The sequence below is a fragment of the Mus musculus genome, chromosome 11 (assembly GCF_000001635.26).
Source record: "Mus musculus strain C57BL/6J chromosome 11, GRCm38.p6 C57BL/6J".
NCBI lineage: Eukaryota > Metazoa > Chordata > Mammalia > Rodentia > Muridae > Mus > Mus musculus.
Window position 1 is genome coordinate 53630765 of NC_000077.6, and position 16633 is coordinate 53647397.

Sequence of the window (16633 nt, forward strand, 5' to 3'; positions counted from 1 at the left end):
TTGTTGATGTTGTTGTTTTGTTTTTTTGTTTTGTGGTGACAGGGTTTCTCTGTGTATCCCTGGCTGTCCTGGAACTCACTCTGTAGACCAAGCTGGCCTCGAACTCAGAAATCCGCCTGCATCTGTATCTGCATCTGCTGGGATTAAAGGCGTGTGCTACCACTGCCTGGCTCAGTCAGTGCTCCTAACCACTGAGCCATCTCTCCAGCCCATGCCTCGGGCTCTTATGTGCCCTCCTAGGGTGGCAAGGGAGACCTGAGACTGTGTGGGTGGTACAGACAAAGCTGGCCAGTCATCAGGAGATACCCAAGAGGTTCCCCGCTTGCCCCAGACATTTCCTGGCCCAAGCTCCCCCGGATCCCCCACAGTAGACAGGGGGCGTGTCTCCTCGGTCGGCCACAGACCAGAGGACTTACTCTCTCTCAGCCCAGGTCCTGCTCATCACTCCTCCTATCTCTCCTTTGAGCAGCCTACCCCACACTGGGCTCCTCAGTTTGGAGCCCACAGAGCAGCATCCCCCAGGGCCCCCCAAAAAAAGACAGCCAAAGCAGGCAGGCCTATCTGTCACCATCTTTATTTCCGGTTTCTAGTTTGACAGTCAATGAAAAGTTTGTTCAGTGACAAACCCACCACCCTCCCCCCATTCACTACACATCACCTTGAGTGTAACAGGCCATTCTTCCATATATTATTAACTCTTTGCTAAGCTATTTAATACTTTAAATATAAGAACAAAACAATAAGTTATTTCATGGCTGAGGGCTGGTTGCTGCCGTGGCAGACAGGAGTGTTGCTCTGGCCTCCCCTCCCATCTCCTGCCTGGGGTGAGACCTGGAGGCTACAGTGAGGTAGCAGAGTTATGTATACAGTAATATTGCCAGGGACCCCAGAGCCCACTGCTTCAATGCTGGAGCCCCCAGGGCATAGGCAGCAAACCATGTCCCCACCGGGATACTGACAGACTCATTTAAATAACACACAACCATAATAAATAAGATCAAGAAGAAATGTGCTCAAGCTGCTGCCTGCCTCAGTTGCCCTGTGTGGACCAGGCCACAGGCTGGACTCACGGTCTTGCTGCAGTTTTCTGTAGGGATGGGATGGGGCGGCGGGGGTGGGGGTGGGGTGGGGGTGTTGCCAGGCTGAGACCCTGAGCACTAGGCAGGCAGTGCAGGCTGAGGCCAAAGCTGAGGCATCTCCCTTCCTCCTCAACCCTCCTCCCTGCCTCTCCCCAGCAAAGTCTGATGTGAGAAAGGAAAATGAGTCCACAGCTGAGATGCCCAGGGATGGTCTCTCCTCATTAGAAGGGGCCGTGGCGAAACAGTTGCTTTGTGTAGCTGAGCAGTTTTGTTATAAAGTGGGCTACTTCGATTTTGGTATCGGGGAGGCTGGAGACCTGTGAAACGGCAGAGAAGCCCATCCATTAGAGGGACGCCAAGGTCAAGAACAGTTGGCATTCAGCAGGGGCTTTCCAGGGACAGGCCCTTACGATGCTACCAAAAGTCCCTGCCAGGTGGCTTCTGGCTCTGCCTCTACTTTACAACTGTGAATACTGAGGTTCAGGTGAAGGTTGGGAGCCCTTGAGCCCAGGCACTTGTAACGCTCTAAGTCTGCATCCCTCCTGTCACAGTGGACCCGCTCCTGGCTGGACGCACACGTGGAATGCCCATCCCGGCTAGCAGGAGTGGGTTCAGGGGTAGACCAGGCCTTACCGTAGTGGGGGCCTTGCGGTTACAGAGGCCATGCAATATCCTCTGGGTCCTGTAGATGGCATTGCAATTGGAGATGTTGGTCAGGGAATCCAGGGCTACACAGAACTGTAGGAAAAGAGGGCAGATGTCAGGCCTGACTCAGGACACAGGAAGGCCGTTGAACTGGCCAGGTGGGTACGGGTGGTAGGAGGAGCCTAAATTATGGGGAATATGAGAGTAGCTTCTAGAGCAATGGTTCTCAGCCTGTGGGTCTCTACCCCTTTGAGGACCACATCTTGCATATAATATTTACATTATGACCCAGGAAAGCAGCAAAAGTACAGTTATGAAGTAGCAACGAAACAAGTTTCTGGTTGGGGTCACCACAGCATGAGGAACTGTAGTTAAGGGTCACAGCATTAGGAAGGTTGAGAACTGTTGTTCTAGAGTTTGCTTTTTTCAGTTGCTTTCTGTGAGGCAGGATATCTTTCTGTAGCCTAGGCCAGCCAAAAACTTACAATTATAGTCCAGGCTAGCCTCAAACTCATGGTAAACCCCCTGCCTCAACCTCTAAAGCCCCGACATTCTAGGCATGCCTATCTCTGAAGGTTGTTTGCAAAGCTCTAGCTACATGAGTGGGGCTTAGAGAAAAGAAGCCAACAGCCAATAACCGCCGCCACATCCCCTCAGGCCAGGTTCCTTACCCCGCCAGCGGCCAGGTCCACACTCCATACCATGCTGCCGTTGCACAGGGGAGTCTAAGGAAGCAAAGAGACCGTGAGTAGACCGGTAGCAGGAGTCACAGGCCTACCCCAGCCAGGCCAGGCCCACAAGCATCCCTCGGGTAGCATAGAGCCTGGCTTGACAACCCCTCAACACCCTATGCTTCGCTGTCTAGTCTGCATAAGGAGCTAGGGCAGGAAATAGAGTCTTGGAGCTGAAAGAGGGAAACTGAGTGGCTGTTGGCAGGGGAAATGCCTTATCTGAAGCTTGCCACTGTCTGGGCAGGAGGACGGGGGTCTACAGAGAAGGCCAGAGTGAGGTTTTATAAAGGAGGGGTGGGGGAGGCTGCTGTTGACCTAGTCAAGTCAAGTGGGAGGCAGTGGGAGCCTAGTGGACCACTTCTCTTCTCTGAATGAGACACCATGTTAGGGACACACACACGAGGCCTCAGGTGAGATTCTTAAAAGGCTTGAGTCTGACATTAGCCTCCCTGGACCTCACAAAAGGAAACCACCATGCCAGCCTCTGGGGGTGTCAATAAAGATAAGACAGCATCCAGTGCCAGGCTTGGCAGTAATCAGTGGTCAGATGCTATGAGCTGATTTTCCAGTAGAGAGAGGAGTTGGCGTCACTGCGTCCTGTCCCACTGACTGAAACCCTGACAGGGACATGGGTTAAGAAATCCAGATGGACATGACATGGGAAACCCAGCTGGCAGATGCCAAATGGTTCTAGGAAGCTGCTGGCTCGTCCCGGTTTTCCTCTGTGGAAGAGTCCCGAGCTAGTAGAAGTGGGGCCAGGCCTCGGGTGACTCTGCCAACCCCTGCAAGGTCCATCTGTTAGCCATGGCCACGCCATTTTGAGAAAATCCTCCATTTTGGATAAACAGTGGTCGCCACTCCTACACGTCCCTGATAACGACTAGCCAGTCATTATCAGATCAGATAAGGATCAGCTGGCCCTCTTGCTTGCTTCTTTGAATACTGATAGCAAGCTTTGGACCAACATCTCAACTCTTCCCTGTCCCCATAACTATCCCTAGGCTATGAGCAGTTGGAGAGCTGTCTGGTTTCCCCATCCAGAGGTTTCTTCTCCACGGGTTTTCTTAGATTAAACCTGTCCTGTTGTAAAGGTCTTTTCTTTGGGGGAACCCTTTACTGTCCATACACTGTTGCACCCTCCCCCCCCCCAAGTTAGCTGCTCTTCTTCCTCATTTTTGAGCCCGGTGACCAGGGGGCTTCGTCTGTCACTCACACAGGCCCAGACCCAGCCTGCTCATGACCTCTTCCGGGAAGGGGCTGTGTGTGCTACTCACCTGGTCTTGTGTGATGTTGCTCAGCTCCTCAATAAGCTCCTTAAGGGTCAGAGGGAGAGACACAGATCTTGGCACCGGCCCTGGGGCGGCGAGACCACCAAGGCAAGCAAGAGCCAGGACTGCAGTCACCCAGAGCGCCATGAAGCCCAGAGCCAGTGAGAGAACCAGGGAGCTGTAGAACTGTGGGCTGGCCTAGGCTGCTGGCTTGTGGCCTTAGCCTGTTGAAGCAGCTTTTATAAACCAAAGTGATGACGCCTCACCCCTGGTCTCTGCTTTGTTGGGCATTATCTGAAAACCACATCTTTACTCATCTTGAATTTTTTTTTTTCTTTTTTGGAAAATCCAGTGGCCGCTAAAGGAAAGAGTCTGATTTAGTGGATTTATTGAGAAGGGTCTGGGACAGGGTTTCCAGGTTCTGGGTGGTTTATTTCCACGGTGGGCATCAGCAAAGCTAACTTCCGCCCCAGTAATTCCACCCGCTGACCGCCCCAAGCTCCTGAGCAGCCAGCCCAATGCTGACCCCTTGATCACTAAGTACTTGTCACCCTTTGGGCAGGTGAGTATCAGTCTATTAGCTGTGAGAATTGGGGAAGTTTTCTCCTTTCTTTCTTTCTTCCTTCCTCCCTTCCTTCCTTTCTTCTTTCTTTCTTTTCTTTTTTTCTTCTTAATTTCAACAAACGTATCTGATAAATCACCAAAGCAATGCATGGTTTGGATACAAAATTTAAACAGGACAGAGAGACTAAGAAGCCACTTCCAACCACACTATTGTTCCTCAGCTGCACGAGTGGGAGGGATATAGACGTTTGTACTGCCCAAAGGTTCGCTGAAATGCAGCTGGCTCAGGTATTCCCCTGACCTTTAAGGAGTAAATCTCTTCTGATGCTAATTCTGCCAGTGGGCAGCTTGAACACCCGGCCCACCAGTGTCTTCTCTTGACCCTTCTGTTGGGACACTATATCTGGGTTGGGCCAGCAGCAGGCTGCCCAAACTCCAGCCCAGGCCAAAGAGCATTAATGCTGTTGATAAGGCCGAGACTGTGGCCATCACACTCCCCCAGCCCCCACCCCTACCCCAACCTCCACGTCTCCGCAGAAGCTGCGCTGATCCTGCAAGGGCCTCAAATTTCCCAGAATGTTGAAAATGATTGGAGCTGCAGCATCTCTGCTGCAGGGACACCCGCACATAGCCTTTTCCCTACTCTTTCCTCATACTGAGCCACCCACCCCCTGCAGAGGCCGCAGCATTTGCCTATTGGGTAGTGATGTCAAGATGCACCCTCACCCACTTCCTCCCTCAGGCCAGCAGAGGCCCCTCCATGGCCCCTCTTCTTTCTCAGACTCTTTCCCCACCCGTTTCTTCTCCTCAGCCAGATTCCATCTTCTCACAAATTTCCTGACGCCCTCACTCCTGCAGGGCCTAGTCCTGCCCAGCTCCCTTCCCACTGGGGAAAACATGACAGCTTTCTGTCCACAGTGGAGGTGCCCCCCGACCTTCTACAGATCTGGGAACTGGAAATCTGCCTCCGTCCCTTGTGCCCTCCCGGGATTTGAAGTGCCTTGCCTAGCCAAATGACCCCTGTGGGGCCTCAGTTTCTCAATCTGGAGGACAGGGCAAGGTGGCAGATCCCTTGGAGGTCTCCTGGGGTGGGGAAAGGCTTGGGGAAACACCTTGGGCGCTGCATGGGTGAGTCAACGGCCCCTGCCCCTCAAGACAAGCAGAAGGCATGCGGGCAGCAGCAGGTAGGCGCCCCACCCCCCCCGCGCGTGGGAGAAGGCGCACTGGCGCGGCGATGGCCCGCGGAGATAGAGGCGCGGCCTTATGTAACGGGAGATGGGGTCGATAAGAGGACGCCCGCGCCGCCTCCTCCTTGGTCTCCGGGAAGGCGCGGCCAGAGCTGTCCCCCGGGGAAGCGGCCACCACCCCGTGTGCGAAACGGGACGGTCCCGGCTGGACCGCTGGATCAGTGTCCCAAGCGCCTTTGCGCACCCTTGAACATCGCACGCCTGCATCTGCCCCTTGCCTCTGCCACCAACACGCCACCAGGAGAGGGGCCACCGCCCCGCTGCAGTGGGAGAATTGAGAACTTCCCCCACCCCCGAGGTAGAGTTGCCCTGTGTAGCCCCGAGTATCCTAGAACTCTGTAGATCAGGCTGGTCTCGAACTCAGATGCACCTGCCTCTGTGTTCCAAGTGCTGAGATTAAAGGCAAATGCCACCACTATTCAGCTCCCCTACCCCACCCCACCCCCACCCCCGCCTTTGATTTTTTTTTTTTTTTTTGAGACAAAAGCTAGATTTGCTTAGCTTGCTGGCCTGCAGTTTTAGTATGTCCAACTTGAAGCTACAAAAGCAGTCATGCACACAATTTTAAACATACTGAAACATGAAGATTTAAAAGCAAGACCCCCCCCCCCACTGTGTGTGTGTCTGTGTGTCTGTCTGTCTCTCTTTCTGTGTGTGTGTGTGTAAAATGTCATTTCTGTTCTTGAACTTTGTAGATGACAGTGTCAAAAGGTTGGATGTGTTTTAGACCAAGATGGCCCTTAAAGTTGGGGCCAGCCTGCTCCAATTATCTATTACACCACAGGAAACCAATATACACAAACTAGTGGCGGGCGTGGCCTGGGCTCAGGGCACTCATGAGCCCACAGCCTGCAGCTGGGCAGTTTGCAGGTTTCCAAAAGTAACTTGATCGGGAGAATGTTCCTGCCTGCCCCTCTGCTCACTTTGGAACCGGCTGGAATTTCAGGACAGCCCCTGCTGTGTGTCTGGATTGCCCCAGGCACTGGGTCTCTCGCAGAGAAAAGGTGATAAATTGGTAAGAATGCGGACGTGTGAGCTGTTTGATTAAGTACAACTGCTTATTCGATTTTCAGAGACGTTTTATTTGCCGTGAATTTCAAAAGAGAACCCCAGCAGAGTGGCTCTCAGTTCTCAACAGGGTCTCCCACTCTTAACCCCGAGTGAGCCGGTTGCGCTTAGCTTTTTAAAGGTGTCTGCGAAACACAAGATCCAGGAAAAGATTCCGCCTTCCTCAGAGCAAAAGGTTGACTGCTCAACAGAAAAGGCCAGGTCCCTAACCTGCGGCTTTCGCTTTCCTGCTCCAGCCCACCGTGTGCACCGAATGGTCTGGCTCGTGACTGGGATCCAGGACATAAAGACAAGGGCTGGCATTCTACCACCCTGGCTGTGGCAGATACCTGTCTCTCAGCCAAGAAACCCTCTTCTGCTGGCATCAGTTAGTCTATGGCAGTGGGCTTCCTTAGCTTGCGAGTAGGATACAAAACTCAGGTACTACAAGATTTCTTATTATCGTTTGTGTTTTTGGAGACAAGGTCTCCCTACGTAGACCAGGCTAACCTCAGACTCAGTTCCTCTGCCAGTCCGGTAGTTTCTCTTCCTCCTCACCTCTCTCCTTGCTTCCCTCCCCCCTCTCTTCTTCAGAATTTAACCCCAAACTATCCTCTCCAGAAGTCTATCCCGTGGCCTTGGTAGGGAGCTACACACTGTCCTTGCAGGTCACCTGTGCGCATGCGCATGTGCAGTGCAGGGGCAGGCCTTGCCCTACCCTCTGTTCTCCCAGTCCTTGCTCCCAGCTTTTCCTCTGTCTCAGCGAGACACCTGTGGGAACTTTCTTTTAGGTTCTTAAATTTTTTTGTAGTTTTTTTTTTTTTTTTTTTTTTTTTCGAGACAGGGTTTCTCCGTATAGTCCTGGCTGTCCTGGAACTCACTTTGTAGACCAGGCTGGCCTCGAACTCAGAAATCCTCCTGTCTCTGCCTCCCAAGTGCTGGGTTTAAAGGCATGAGCCACCACCACCCGGCAATAATGTAGTTAATTTTAACTGATATATAAAACCATAAAAGTTGGAGCTGGTGAGATGGCTCAGCAGTTAAGAGCGCCGACTGCTCTTCCAAAGGTCCCGAGTTCAAATCCCAGCAACCACATGGTGGCTCACTACCATCCGTAACGAAATTTGATGCCCTCTTCTTCTGGAGTGTCTGAAGACAGCTACAGTGTATTTACATATAATAAATAAGTAAATAAATATTTAAAAAAATAAAAGTTGTGCATATTAATGGAGGGTCCATGCAAATGCTTGTGTGTGTGTGTGTGTGTGTGTGTGTGTGTGTGTGTGTGTGTGGTGCACATGTACAAGCTAGTGGCTGATTGTATCTATCTCCTATCACTCTGTTACGTTTTGTTTTGTTTTGTTTTGTTTTCCCAGGCAGGATTTCTCTGTATAGCCCTGGCTGTCCTGGAACTCACTTTGTAGACCAGGCTGGCCTCCAACTCCCGAGTGCTGGGATTAAAGGCGTGCTCCACGACGCCCGGCTCCATTACATTTTTGAGCCAGGGTCTCTCACCGACACCGGACCTTGCTGATGTAGCTAGTCTGGTTGGCCAGGAAATCCTGGGGTGCAGGCATGCTCCGCTGTGCCCAGCCTATAGAGTGGATGTGGAGGATCTGAACTCAGGCCCATGTGTTTGCAAAGCAAGCATTTTCCCCACAGTGAGCCACCTCTCCAGCTTTCTGAAGCTTTCTGCTGAAAGGTATATAAGAGGTAAAGTTTGTCAGAACTCATGCATCTAAATATCTTTATATTAAATAGCTAATTTAGCTAAATATAAAATTTTCGATGGAAATTTTTCAGAATTTTAATCGTTTGTCTTTCTGAAGCTCCAGAGCCCACGTCCTTTTGAATTTATGTCCTCCCTCAGCCTTTCTCTGGAAAGTGAATGGATTTTTCTTGGTCTTTGTGCTCTAATTATCAGTGATGTGCTTTGGAGCAGCCGATGTTATTTGCTGTGTTAGACATGAACAAGGTCCCTGATTGAGAAAGCAAGTCACTAAGGTACACACACACACACACACACACACACACACACACACAGGACTACATACACCTCAGAGACACAACTCTGCAAACACACACACACAAGACTACATATACCTCAGAGACACAACTGTGCACACACACACAAGACTACATATACCTCAGAGACATAACTGTGCACACACACACAAGACTACATATGCCTTTCTCTTCCTCTTTTCTCCCTCCTCCCTTCTTCCCTCCCTCTTTTCCTCCCTTTCTTTCTTCCTTCCTTCCCTCACATGTATATACGTTAGAACAATTATATGTGCATATCAATACGCACACATTGTGTTCTATACTTCCTGGAGTCTGTTCTTCAACTTTTCTTATCATTTATCATTTCTCTTCTGCTTCCCACTGGGAAAAATTCCTCTGTTGGTATGTTTCTATAGCTTTCCTTTTTAATTCCAAGAGTATTTTATTCTTTGGGGTTCTCTCTCTAGAGAGAGAGAGAGAGAGAGAGAGAGGGAGAGAGAGAGAACCATGTTCCTGTTTCTTTGGTGACAATCTAAGAATTTATAAATTGTTTATTTTTTTCTCCATACTTAGTCTTTGTTGCCTCCAATATTGATTGATTGTTTGTTTGTTTACTGGTATTCATTGACCCAAAGGCCTTGCACATGCCAGGTAAGCACTCTGCTGTTCAGCCACACCCCAGTCCTTTTCTGCGTTTTGTGTTATAGACTTTCCTTGGATTATAGGTAAGACTGCTTTACCAGTTCTGATTGTCCCACCCTTTGTGTGTATGTCTATAGTTGGAGCTCTGAGGCATATATAGTCCTGTGTGTGTGCATAGTTGTGTCTCTGAGGCATATGTAATCTTGGGTGTGGGTGTGGGTGTGGGTGCACATGCACTCGTGTGTGGATGCCAGAAGTTGATGTTTGGAGTCTGCAAGGACTCTCGGTAGGCTCTCTCTCTCATTGACGCTGAGGCTGATTCCCTGGAATGGCTGCCAGCTACCCTGAGGTCGTCCTGCTTCTGCCTCCCCAGAGATTGATTAGAGCCACACAGAGATGTGCTGGTGATTTACCTGGGTGCTGTGGGTCTGACCTGAGGTCTTTGGGTTTGTATAGCAAATGCTTTGATTTACCAGTAGAGCCACACCCCCAGTTTTCACTGTTAGAAATTAAAGGTTAGGTCCTGTGTGGTTTTTGTTTTTTTGGTTTGGTTTTTTGTTAGGTAGCTAGTTTGTTTGTTTGTTATTTGTTTGTTTGTTTGAGTTCCTGGCTGGCCTGGAACTCAACAGAGAACTGCCCGCCCTCTGTCTCTTGTGCACTAGAATTGAAGGCATGAGCCACCACTCCCAGGGAGGTCCTGTGATTTTTTTTGTTTTGTTTTTTGTTTTCCTTGTTTTTTTTGATAAGTTGAACACTTTTTATTTAAACTTATTTTATTTTTCTGACAGCAAGCCAGGTAACATAGCCACACCTGTATCTCACCACTCAAGAGATTTAAGGAGGATGGCCATGAGGCTGAGGCCATCTTGTCCTGCCTATGCTGTGAGTCTGCATTTCCGCCTCACTGTTGGGGTGTCAGAACGCCTCCAGCAAGCATCTTGGGGAGGTGAAACACAGGGCCTTAGGCTGCACTTCTTCCTTGCTGCTGGGGTGCGGGGTCACTGACACACTGCTCAGGGAAGGCATAACATAATCTAAGATAAGGGGTCCCAGACTGTGTTTCTCTGGGTGAGAAATGGGGGAGGCTGGGACTGAGGCTGTGGTTCTCAAACTCCTGTATACCCAGACAGACTCTGTTGGACCAAGGAGTTGAGAATGGGGCCCACCGGCCTGCAGTGAGCCCAGGGTGGGGGTGGGGGTGGGGGTGGGGGTGGAGATCCCGATTAGCTCTGAGTGAGGGCTAGAAGTATGGACGGGCTTTTAAGGGAGACTTAGGTGTGGTTCTGTGTTAAGCACTCATGCTGTGTGACTGAAGCCAGAGCTCTCCATCCTGAGAAACAGCCCCCGGCTTTCCAGACCCCTACCTCGCCCAGGCTCTGGGAGCCCTCTGTAAACTTGACTTTCAGGGAGCCCTGCACATGGACTCAGGCAGTAGTTTCCCTTTTGCAACTGGCTTCGTGACTTGGCCTAATGTCCTCAAAGCTTACCCATGCTGCTGTGGGCATCAGAGACTCCTTCCTTTGCCAGGTCAGTCAGTATTCAACAGTATGAAGGTCTGTGTGAGTGTGCTCTACTCCTGCCCCTCGGCTGCTGTGCCGACCCTAGATCTTTGAGAGTGCTTTCAGCATCCAGAGATGCTAATAAAAGATTTGTTTGTACTTGTGTGTCTGTGCATGCCTGTGGGTGCCCATGGCTAGAAGAGCATGTCAGGTCCTCTGGAGCCAGGATTACAAGGAGCAGTGAGATATCGTGTGGGTGCTGGGAACTAAGCTCGGTTCTTCTAGAAGAGCAATACAGGTTCTTCACCATCAAGCCGTCTCTTTAGCCCCCAAAACATAATTCTTAAGAATTTTTGCCTATAACTCCGGCTGCTCCAGAGGATCTGATACCTCTGGTCTCTGAGGGGACTGGACTCATATGCACACACTCTCACAGAGACATGTGCACAAACACATAGGTAAAAATAAAGTGTTTTAAAAAATTGTTCTAAATGTCATCATGGTTTTGAGAAAGCAACATTGCTTTGCATTCTACTAACAGTACTTGAGGATTCACATTCTCTATACCCTCACCCGTCGTGTGTGTGTGTGTGTGTGTGTGTGTGTGTGTGTGTGTGTGTGTGTGCGAGTGTGTGTGAGTGTGTGTGTGAATGAGTGTGTGTATGAGTGTGTGTATGTATGTGTGTATGTGTATGTATGTGTTTGAGAGAGAAAAGAGAAAGAGAGAGAGAAGGGAAGGGGAGGGGGAGGGAAAGAGGGAGGGAGAGAGGGAGGGAAAGAGGACAGTCATCCTAACTGTTGTGTTGTGCCTTTGCATATATATGCATATATGTATGTGCACCATACATTCCTGGTGCCTAAAGAGGTCAGAAGAGGGCATCAGATCCCATGAAACTGGAGTGAGAGATAGTTGTGAGCCAGCTTGGGAATGCTGGGAACCAAACCTGGGTTCTCTTGGGAGTGCATCCAGTGTATTAACTACTGAGCCATCTCTACAGCCCCATGCTGTGCCTTTCATTTGCACTTCCCTATAATTTAAGGATGTTGAAAATCACTTGTGGGGTTATTAGCCTCTTTACTTCTTTAGATAGGGTTTCATATAACCCAGGTTGCCCTTGAAGTCACTATGTAGCCCAAGCTGTCCCTGAATTACTGACCCTACTTTTTCTACCTCCCAAGTGATTGTATTACAGGTATAAGCCACCAATCCTAGTTTTTATTACCCCCCCATTTTTATAAAATACAAATTCAAGTTCTTTGCTCACTTTAAAATCAGTTTTTAAGAATTGCCGCCACATTGTGGAGGCTGGCAAGATGGCTAAGTTAAGAACCTAGACGTGAAAAAACACTAGCTGTTTTTGCAGAGGACCCAGGTTCAGTACCCAGCACCCATATGGATTACAATGATCTTTAACTTCAGTTCCAGTAGATCCAGCGCCCTCTCCTGGCCTCCATGGGCACTGCATGCACACGGTATACACATGAAGGCAGTCATGCAAAGAACGTAAAGCCTCATTTTAAACGTTGCTGCATTGTAAGGGTTCCCTACTTATTTGGGCTGTCACCTCACGTCACGTGGCTGATTCACTGATGTTTCTCCGCGTGCTGCACATTTCCTTTCTGTTCTATTGACCAGGTCCTTTCATGCACTGGTGTGCTCTGTGTAACTGCATTTCCATTGGTTGCCCGGGCTTCTGGCATATATCTGTTTTTAGATATTTGGCTTGCTAGTACGTTTTCATCAGATAGTGCACTGCAGGAGAAGGAAGGGTAATGGAATTCATGAGATAAGGAAGCAGAGGCGGAGTAACTGGGGCAGGAGGGGACCCTCCAGAGGGTCAAGGAGCACAGGGAGGTCTAATGCCACAAGTATACAAGTGTCCTGGAAACACCTGATACTGTCTGCTGGCCGAGTGTATTAACTGAAAGGGTTGATTTCTGGTTTCCTCGATGCTATCCATGGAAGAGTGACCTTGCAGAATGACCTTGACTGTGTTCCTTTCTCCTTTTCTGTTTTGTTTTTGTTTTTGTTTTTTTTCTTCAAGAGAACAAGACTTTAAGTTTGGGGGCTGGGAAGATGAGATGGCTCAGTGGCTAAGAGCACTGGTTGCTCTCCCATAGCACCCCCATGGCAGCTCATGTTGTCCAGTTCCAGGGGACCTTCATCTGGATTCAGGAAGCACCGACACACACTACACATACAGGAAGGAATGTAATGTCTATTACAGTGATTGCTAGGGATCTGCAAATGGTGCCCACAGGAGTCCTTTTCTGTTTTCTAAAGAAGAGTGTGAAAAAATTGGCGATACTCTACATGCCAGCCAGATATCATAATGATGACACTGGCCCTGGGCCTTTCTCTGTGGGAAGTGTTTAACTCTTTCTATCTCCCTATCTAGTTACCTACCTACCTGTTTAGAGACAGGGTCTCATGTATCTCAGGTTGCCCTGGAATGTACTATGTGGCCAAGACTGACTTTGAATTTTCAATCTTCCTACCTCCTCCTACCTTCCTACCCTCAGCCAGACTGCCATGCCTGGCTTATATATATGGTATTTAGGATGGAACTCGGGGTTCTATGCATGCCAGGCAAGCCCTCTACCAACAGTACTCCACCCCCCTGCCCTTTAACCACTGGCCTAGCATCATTACACGTGACCTCTGCGGTGTGTCTGGCTTTGGCATGCATCACTGAGCACTGACTTAGGGTTTTAAATTTTTTTTTTTGACTTTGTGATGGTATAAAAAGCTCCACGTGTGGCATAGAGCTGTCCTTTGTCTATTTACAATTTGTGTTTTTGCACACTTACTGTGTGTGCATGCACATGTGCCCAGGAGAGAGCTCAGAGGGTGACTTTGTGGAGTTGGTTCTCCACCTGTACGTGGGTCTCAGGGATAGAACTCAGGTTTTCAGGCTTGTTGGCAAGCCTTTGCCCACTGGCTCATCTCACTGGCCCTAGGAATTACTTCTCATCTTGGATCATGAATTTTTCCTAGGCCAGTCACACTATAAGATATGTTCCAATGGTGCAAGCCTAGATGTGGAAACAGCCTTCACTGCACTGCTGAGCAGGATAGCCAGTAGGGCAGGGGTAATTGTTGCCTCTCTGATCGCTATTTCCAGCTCATAGTGTGCTTACAGGGCTATAACTGCTGTCAGCTCAGGGACATTTACAAGATCACTGCCTGCTGCCGGGACAGACAAACCTGAGCAGGGCTCAGTGAACGTGGGAAGCTAGGTGGCTACTCGAACTATCCAGGTCAGAAACTGTGACGCCTGGACCAGAGTGCTGCTGGGTTTGATGGTAGGGAATGGCTAGATTCTACATGACTTTAAAACGTAATTTAGCCGGGCAGTGGTGACACATGCCTTTAATCCCAGCACTTGGGAGGCAGAGGCAGGAGGATTTCTGAGTTCAAGGCTAGTCTGGTCTACAGCATGAGTTCCAGGACAGCCAGGGCTACACAGAGAAACCCTGTCCCAAAAATCAAAAACAAAAATAATTTTAAAGTACAGTTTATGTATTTCATATGTCCGTGTGTGTTCATATGCATATGTGGCAGTCAGAGGACCGCTTGTAGGATTTGATTCTCTCTTTCTACCACATTGGGGCCTGGGAATGGAACTCAGAATATCAGGGCGTGACAGCAAGTCCTTTCACCTGCAGAGCCATCTTGCTGGGCCTCTGGAAACCCTCTGAGAGTTGAGTTTTAAACTGAGGGAATGGATGTGAACTGTGAGTTAAAACAAAAGATGCTGGGCTTGTTGAAGAAATTGGAAGAATGTGCTGTCATTTGGAGTTTCTGGAGGAGTCGTGGGCTGAGTCGTTGTAAGTTTCAGATGTTCGTTAGATAGTTGAGTGTGTTTGGATGCCCAGCTGTCCACAGGCTGCTGGGTCAATCAGTTTAGAAGAGATCTGGACTGCAGACAAACACTGCCGAGCATCAGCATAGAGGCTGCTGGAGCAGGAGTTCTGGGCCTGCTCACATTCGAGGGCCTGTCCACTGAGCCATCTCTCCAGCCCCTTGTTTTCTCTGAGGATGTAGCTCTGAGGGTCCACACAGCCATGTTCCCCACTAACTGCATAAAGAGTCATGCATTCAGGTAGTATATTGATGCACATCTTATCATGTCTCAGGGGCTCCTTGTGGGATCAAGCTCCTACTGCCCACTGTGGGGTCTGGGGGTGGGGCTGGTTTACCAGTTGGCTCTCACCCTGGCTGACTGCTTTCATCTGAAGCCAGTTCAGGTTTGGAAGAGATCTACCTGTTCTCCCTGACATTAAGGAGTCTGAGATCAATGACTTTTTCCTGGGTGCATCCCTAAAAGATGGAAATCATGCCAGTGCAGAAGCAGACTCGGGCTGGCCAGCAGACCAGGCTCAAGGCATTTGTCGCTATTGGGGACTACAATGGTCATGTTGGTCTTGGTGTTAAGTGCTCCAAGGAGGTTGTCACTGTCATCCAAGGGGCCATCTTGGCCAAGCTTTCCATTGTCCCTGTGTGGAGAGGCTACTGGGGGAACAAGATTGGCAAGCCCCACACTGTTCCATGCAAGGTGACAGGCCGCTGTGGCTCTGTGCTGGTGCGTCTCATCCCTGCCCCCAGAGGCACTGGCATTGTCTCTGCTCTTGTGCCCAAGAAGCTACTGATGATGGCCGGTATAGATGACTGCTACACTTCAGTCAGAGGCTGCACTGCCACCCTGGGCAACTTGGCCAAGAGCACCTTTGATGCCACCTCTAAGACCTACAGCTGCCTGACCCCAACCTCTGGAAAGAGACCATGCTCACCAAGTCTCCTTATCAGGAATTCACTGATCATCTTGTGAAAACCCACACCAGAGTCTATGTTCAGAGGACCCAGACTCCAGCTGTGACTACCACATAAGGGTTTTTATACAAGAAAAATAAATGAACTAAGACTTTTTAAAAAAAAGTTAGACTGAGTTATATTGTGATATTATTGAGGTCCTAGGAATTAAAAAGGAAAACGTCATAGCTTAATAGTGTTAACTGACAAGGTTTATTGTGCTGGTTGGTTTGTGTGTGTGTTTCCAACACAACCCAGAATTGTCTATGAAGAGGGACCTTCAGTTGAGGAACAGCCTCCAACAGACTGGCCTGTGGGCAAGTCAGTGAGGCATTTTCTTGATTCATGATGGATGCTCAAGAATCCAGCTCACTGTGGGTGGTGCCATCCTTGGTAGAGGGGCCCGAGTTGTATAGGAAAGTAAACCGAGCAAGCAAGCCATGGGTGAAAACCAGCTAAGTAGTGTTTATCTTCGCAGGGCTTCTGCCTCAGTTCCTGTGGTGAGCTTCTGTACTGGCTATGACTAGGAAGGGTAACTCAACCCTTTCTTCCCCAGGTTGGTTCTGGTTAGCGTTTTATCACAGCCAGAAAGGGAACTAGGACCGAGGGTGCCAGCAAGCCAAAACTGAGGCTAAGGAATACTGACTGAAGCGGGACCAGACCGATGAACGAGGACTTCCGTGTGCCAGTGCTTAGCTGGTACTGACTGCTGTTTAGGCTTATAAACATGAAATCACTGATCTTTTGGAAAAACCCTACAACACAAGCAAGATTTCCTTTCACAGGTGGGTGACACAGAGGTCAGAGGGTGACAATTTTTCCCAGGGCTGCTCAGCCATCAAGCAGTGGCATTGGGATTTAAGCCCATGGGTGACTAGAATGGCACCCATTCCACTTCAAAGCTGGATGGGGGTTGAGTGAAAGCAGCTCTCAAAGCAGCTGTAAGAGACGCGGTGTCCTGTGTGTCCAGATCTGAAACTGGGTGCTGTTCTCATTTCATACTTCGCTTGTTCTGCCTTTTTCTCTTCTTTCTTTTCTTTCCCGTAGCCTTGTGTATCTGGGAACTATGTAGACCAGGCTGACCTTGAGCTCAG

At 49.5% G+C, this 16633-nt stretch overlaps 1 protein-coding gene and 1 pseudogene across 1 annotated transcript, besides 6 other annotated features; one reads left to right on the top strand and one right to left on the bottom strand.

The window, feature by feature from the left end:
* Positions 1-1396: part of a biological region, named in NCBI's record as "origin of replication in Il13", that runs on past the window's edge.
* Positions 263-304: a conserved region, noted in NCBI's record as "conserved region; 4". NCBI's record gives the evidence for it as "COORDINATES:sequence alignment evidence [ECO:0000200][PMID:16622012]".
* Positions 533-624: a conserved region, noted in NCBI's record as "conserved region; 1". NCBI's record gives the evidence for it as "COORDINATES:sequence alignment evidence [ECO:0000200][PMID:16622012]".
* Positions 559-1396: an origin of replication, noted in NCBI's record as "ori IL-13; region containing peak of nascent strand synthesis determined by PCR of labelled nascent DNA". NCBI's record gives the evidence for it as "EXISTENCE:nucleotide analog incorporation evidence [ECO:0001107][PMID:16622012]".
* Positions 559-3938, bottom strand: Il13 (interleukin 13). Its single transcript, NM_008355.3, has 4 exons — positions 3730-3938; positions 2396-2449; positions 1713-1817; positions 559-1396 (listed from the first exon to the last, which is right to left on the bottom strand). The coding sequence occupies exons 1-4, from the start codon at positions 3868-3870 to the stop codon at positions 1301-1303; spliced, it is 396 nt and encodes a 131-aa protein (NP_032381.1). The 5' UTR covers positions 3871-3938; the 3' UTR covers positions 559-1300.
* Positions 690-743: a conserved region, noted in NCBI's record as "conserved region; 2". NCBI's record gives the evidence for it as "COORDINATES:sequence alignment evidence [ECO:0000200][PMID:16622012]".
* Positions 962-1007: a conserved region, noted in NCBI's record as "conserved region; 3". NCBI's record gives the evidence for it as "COORDINATES:sequence alignment evidence [ECO:0000200][PMID:16622012]".
* Positions 14971-15653, top strand: Rps2-ps4 (ribosomal protein S2, pseudogene 4; annotated as a pseudogene).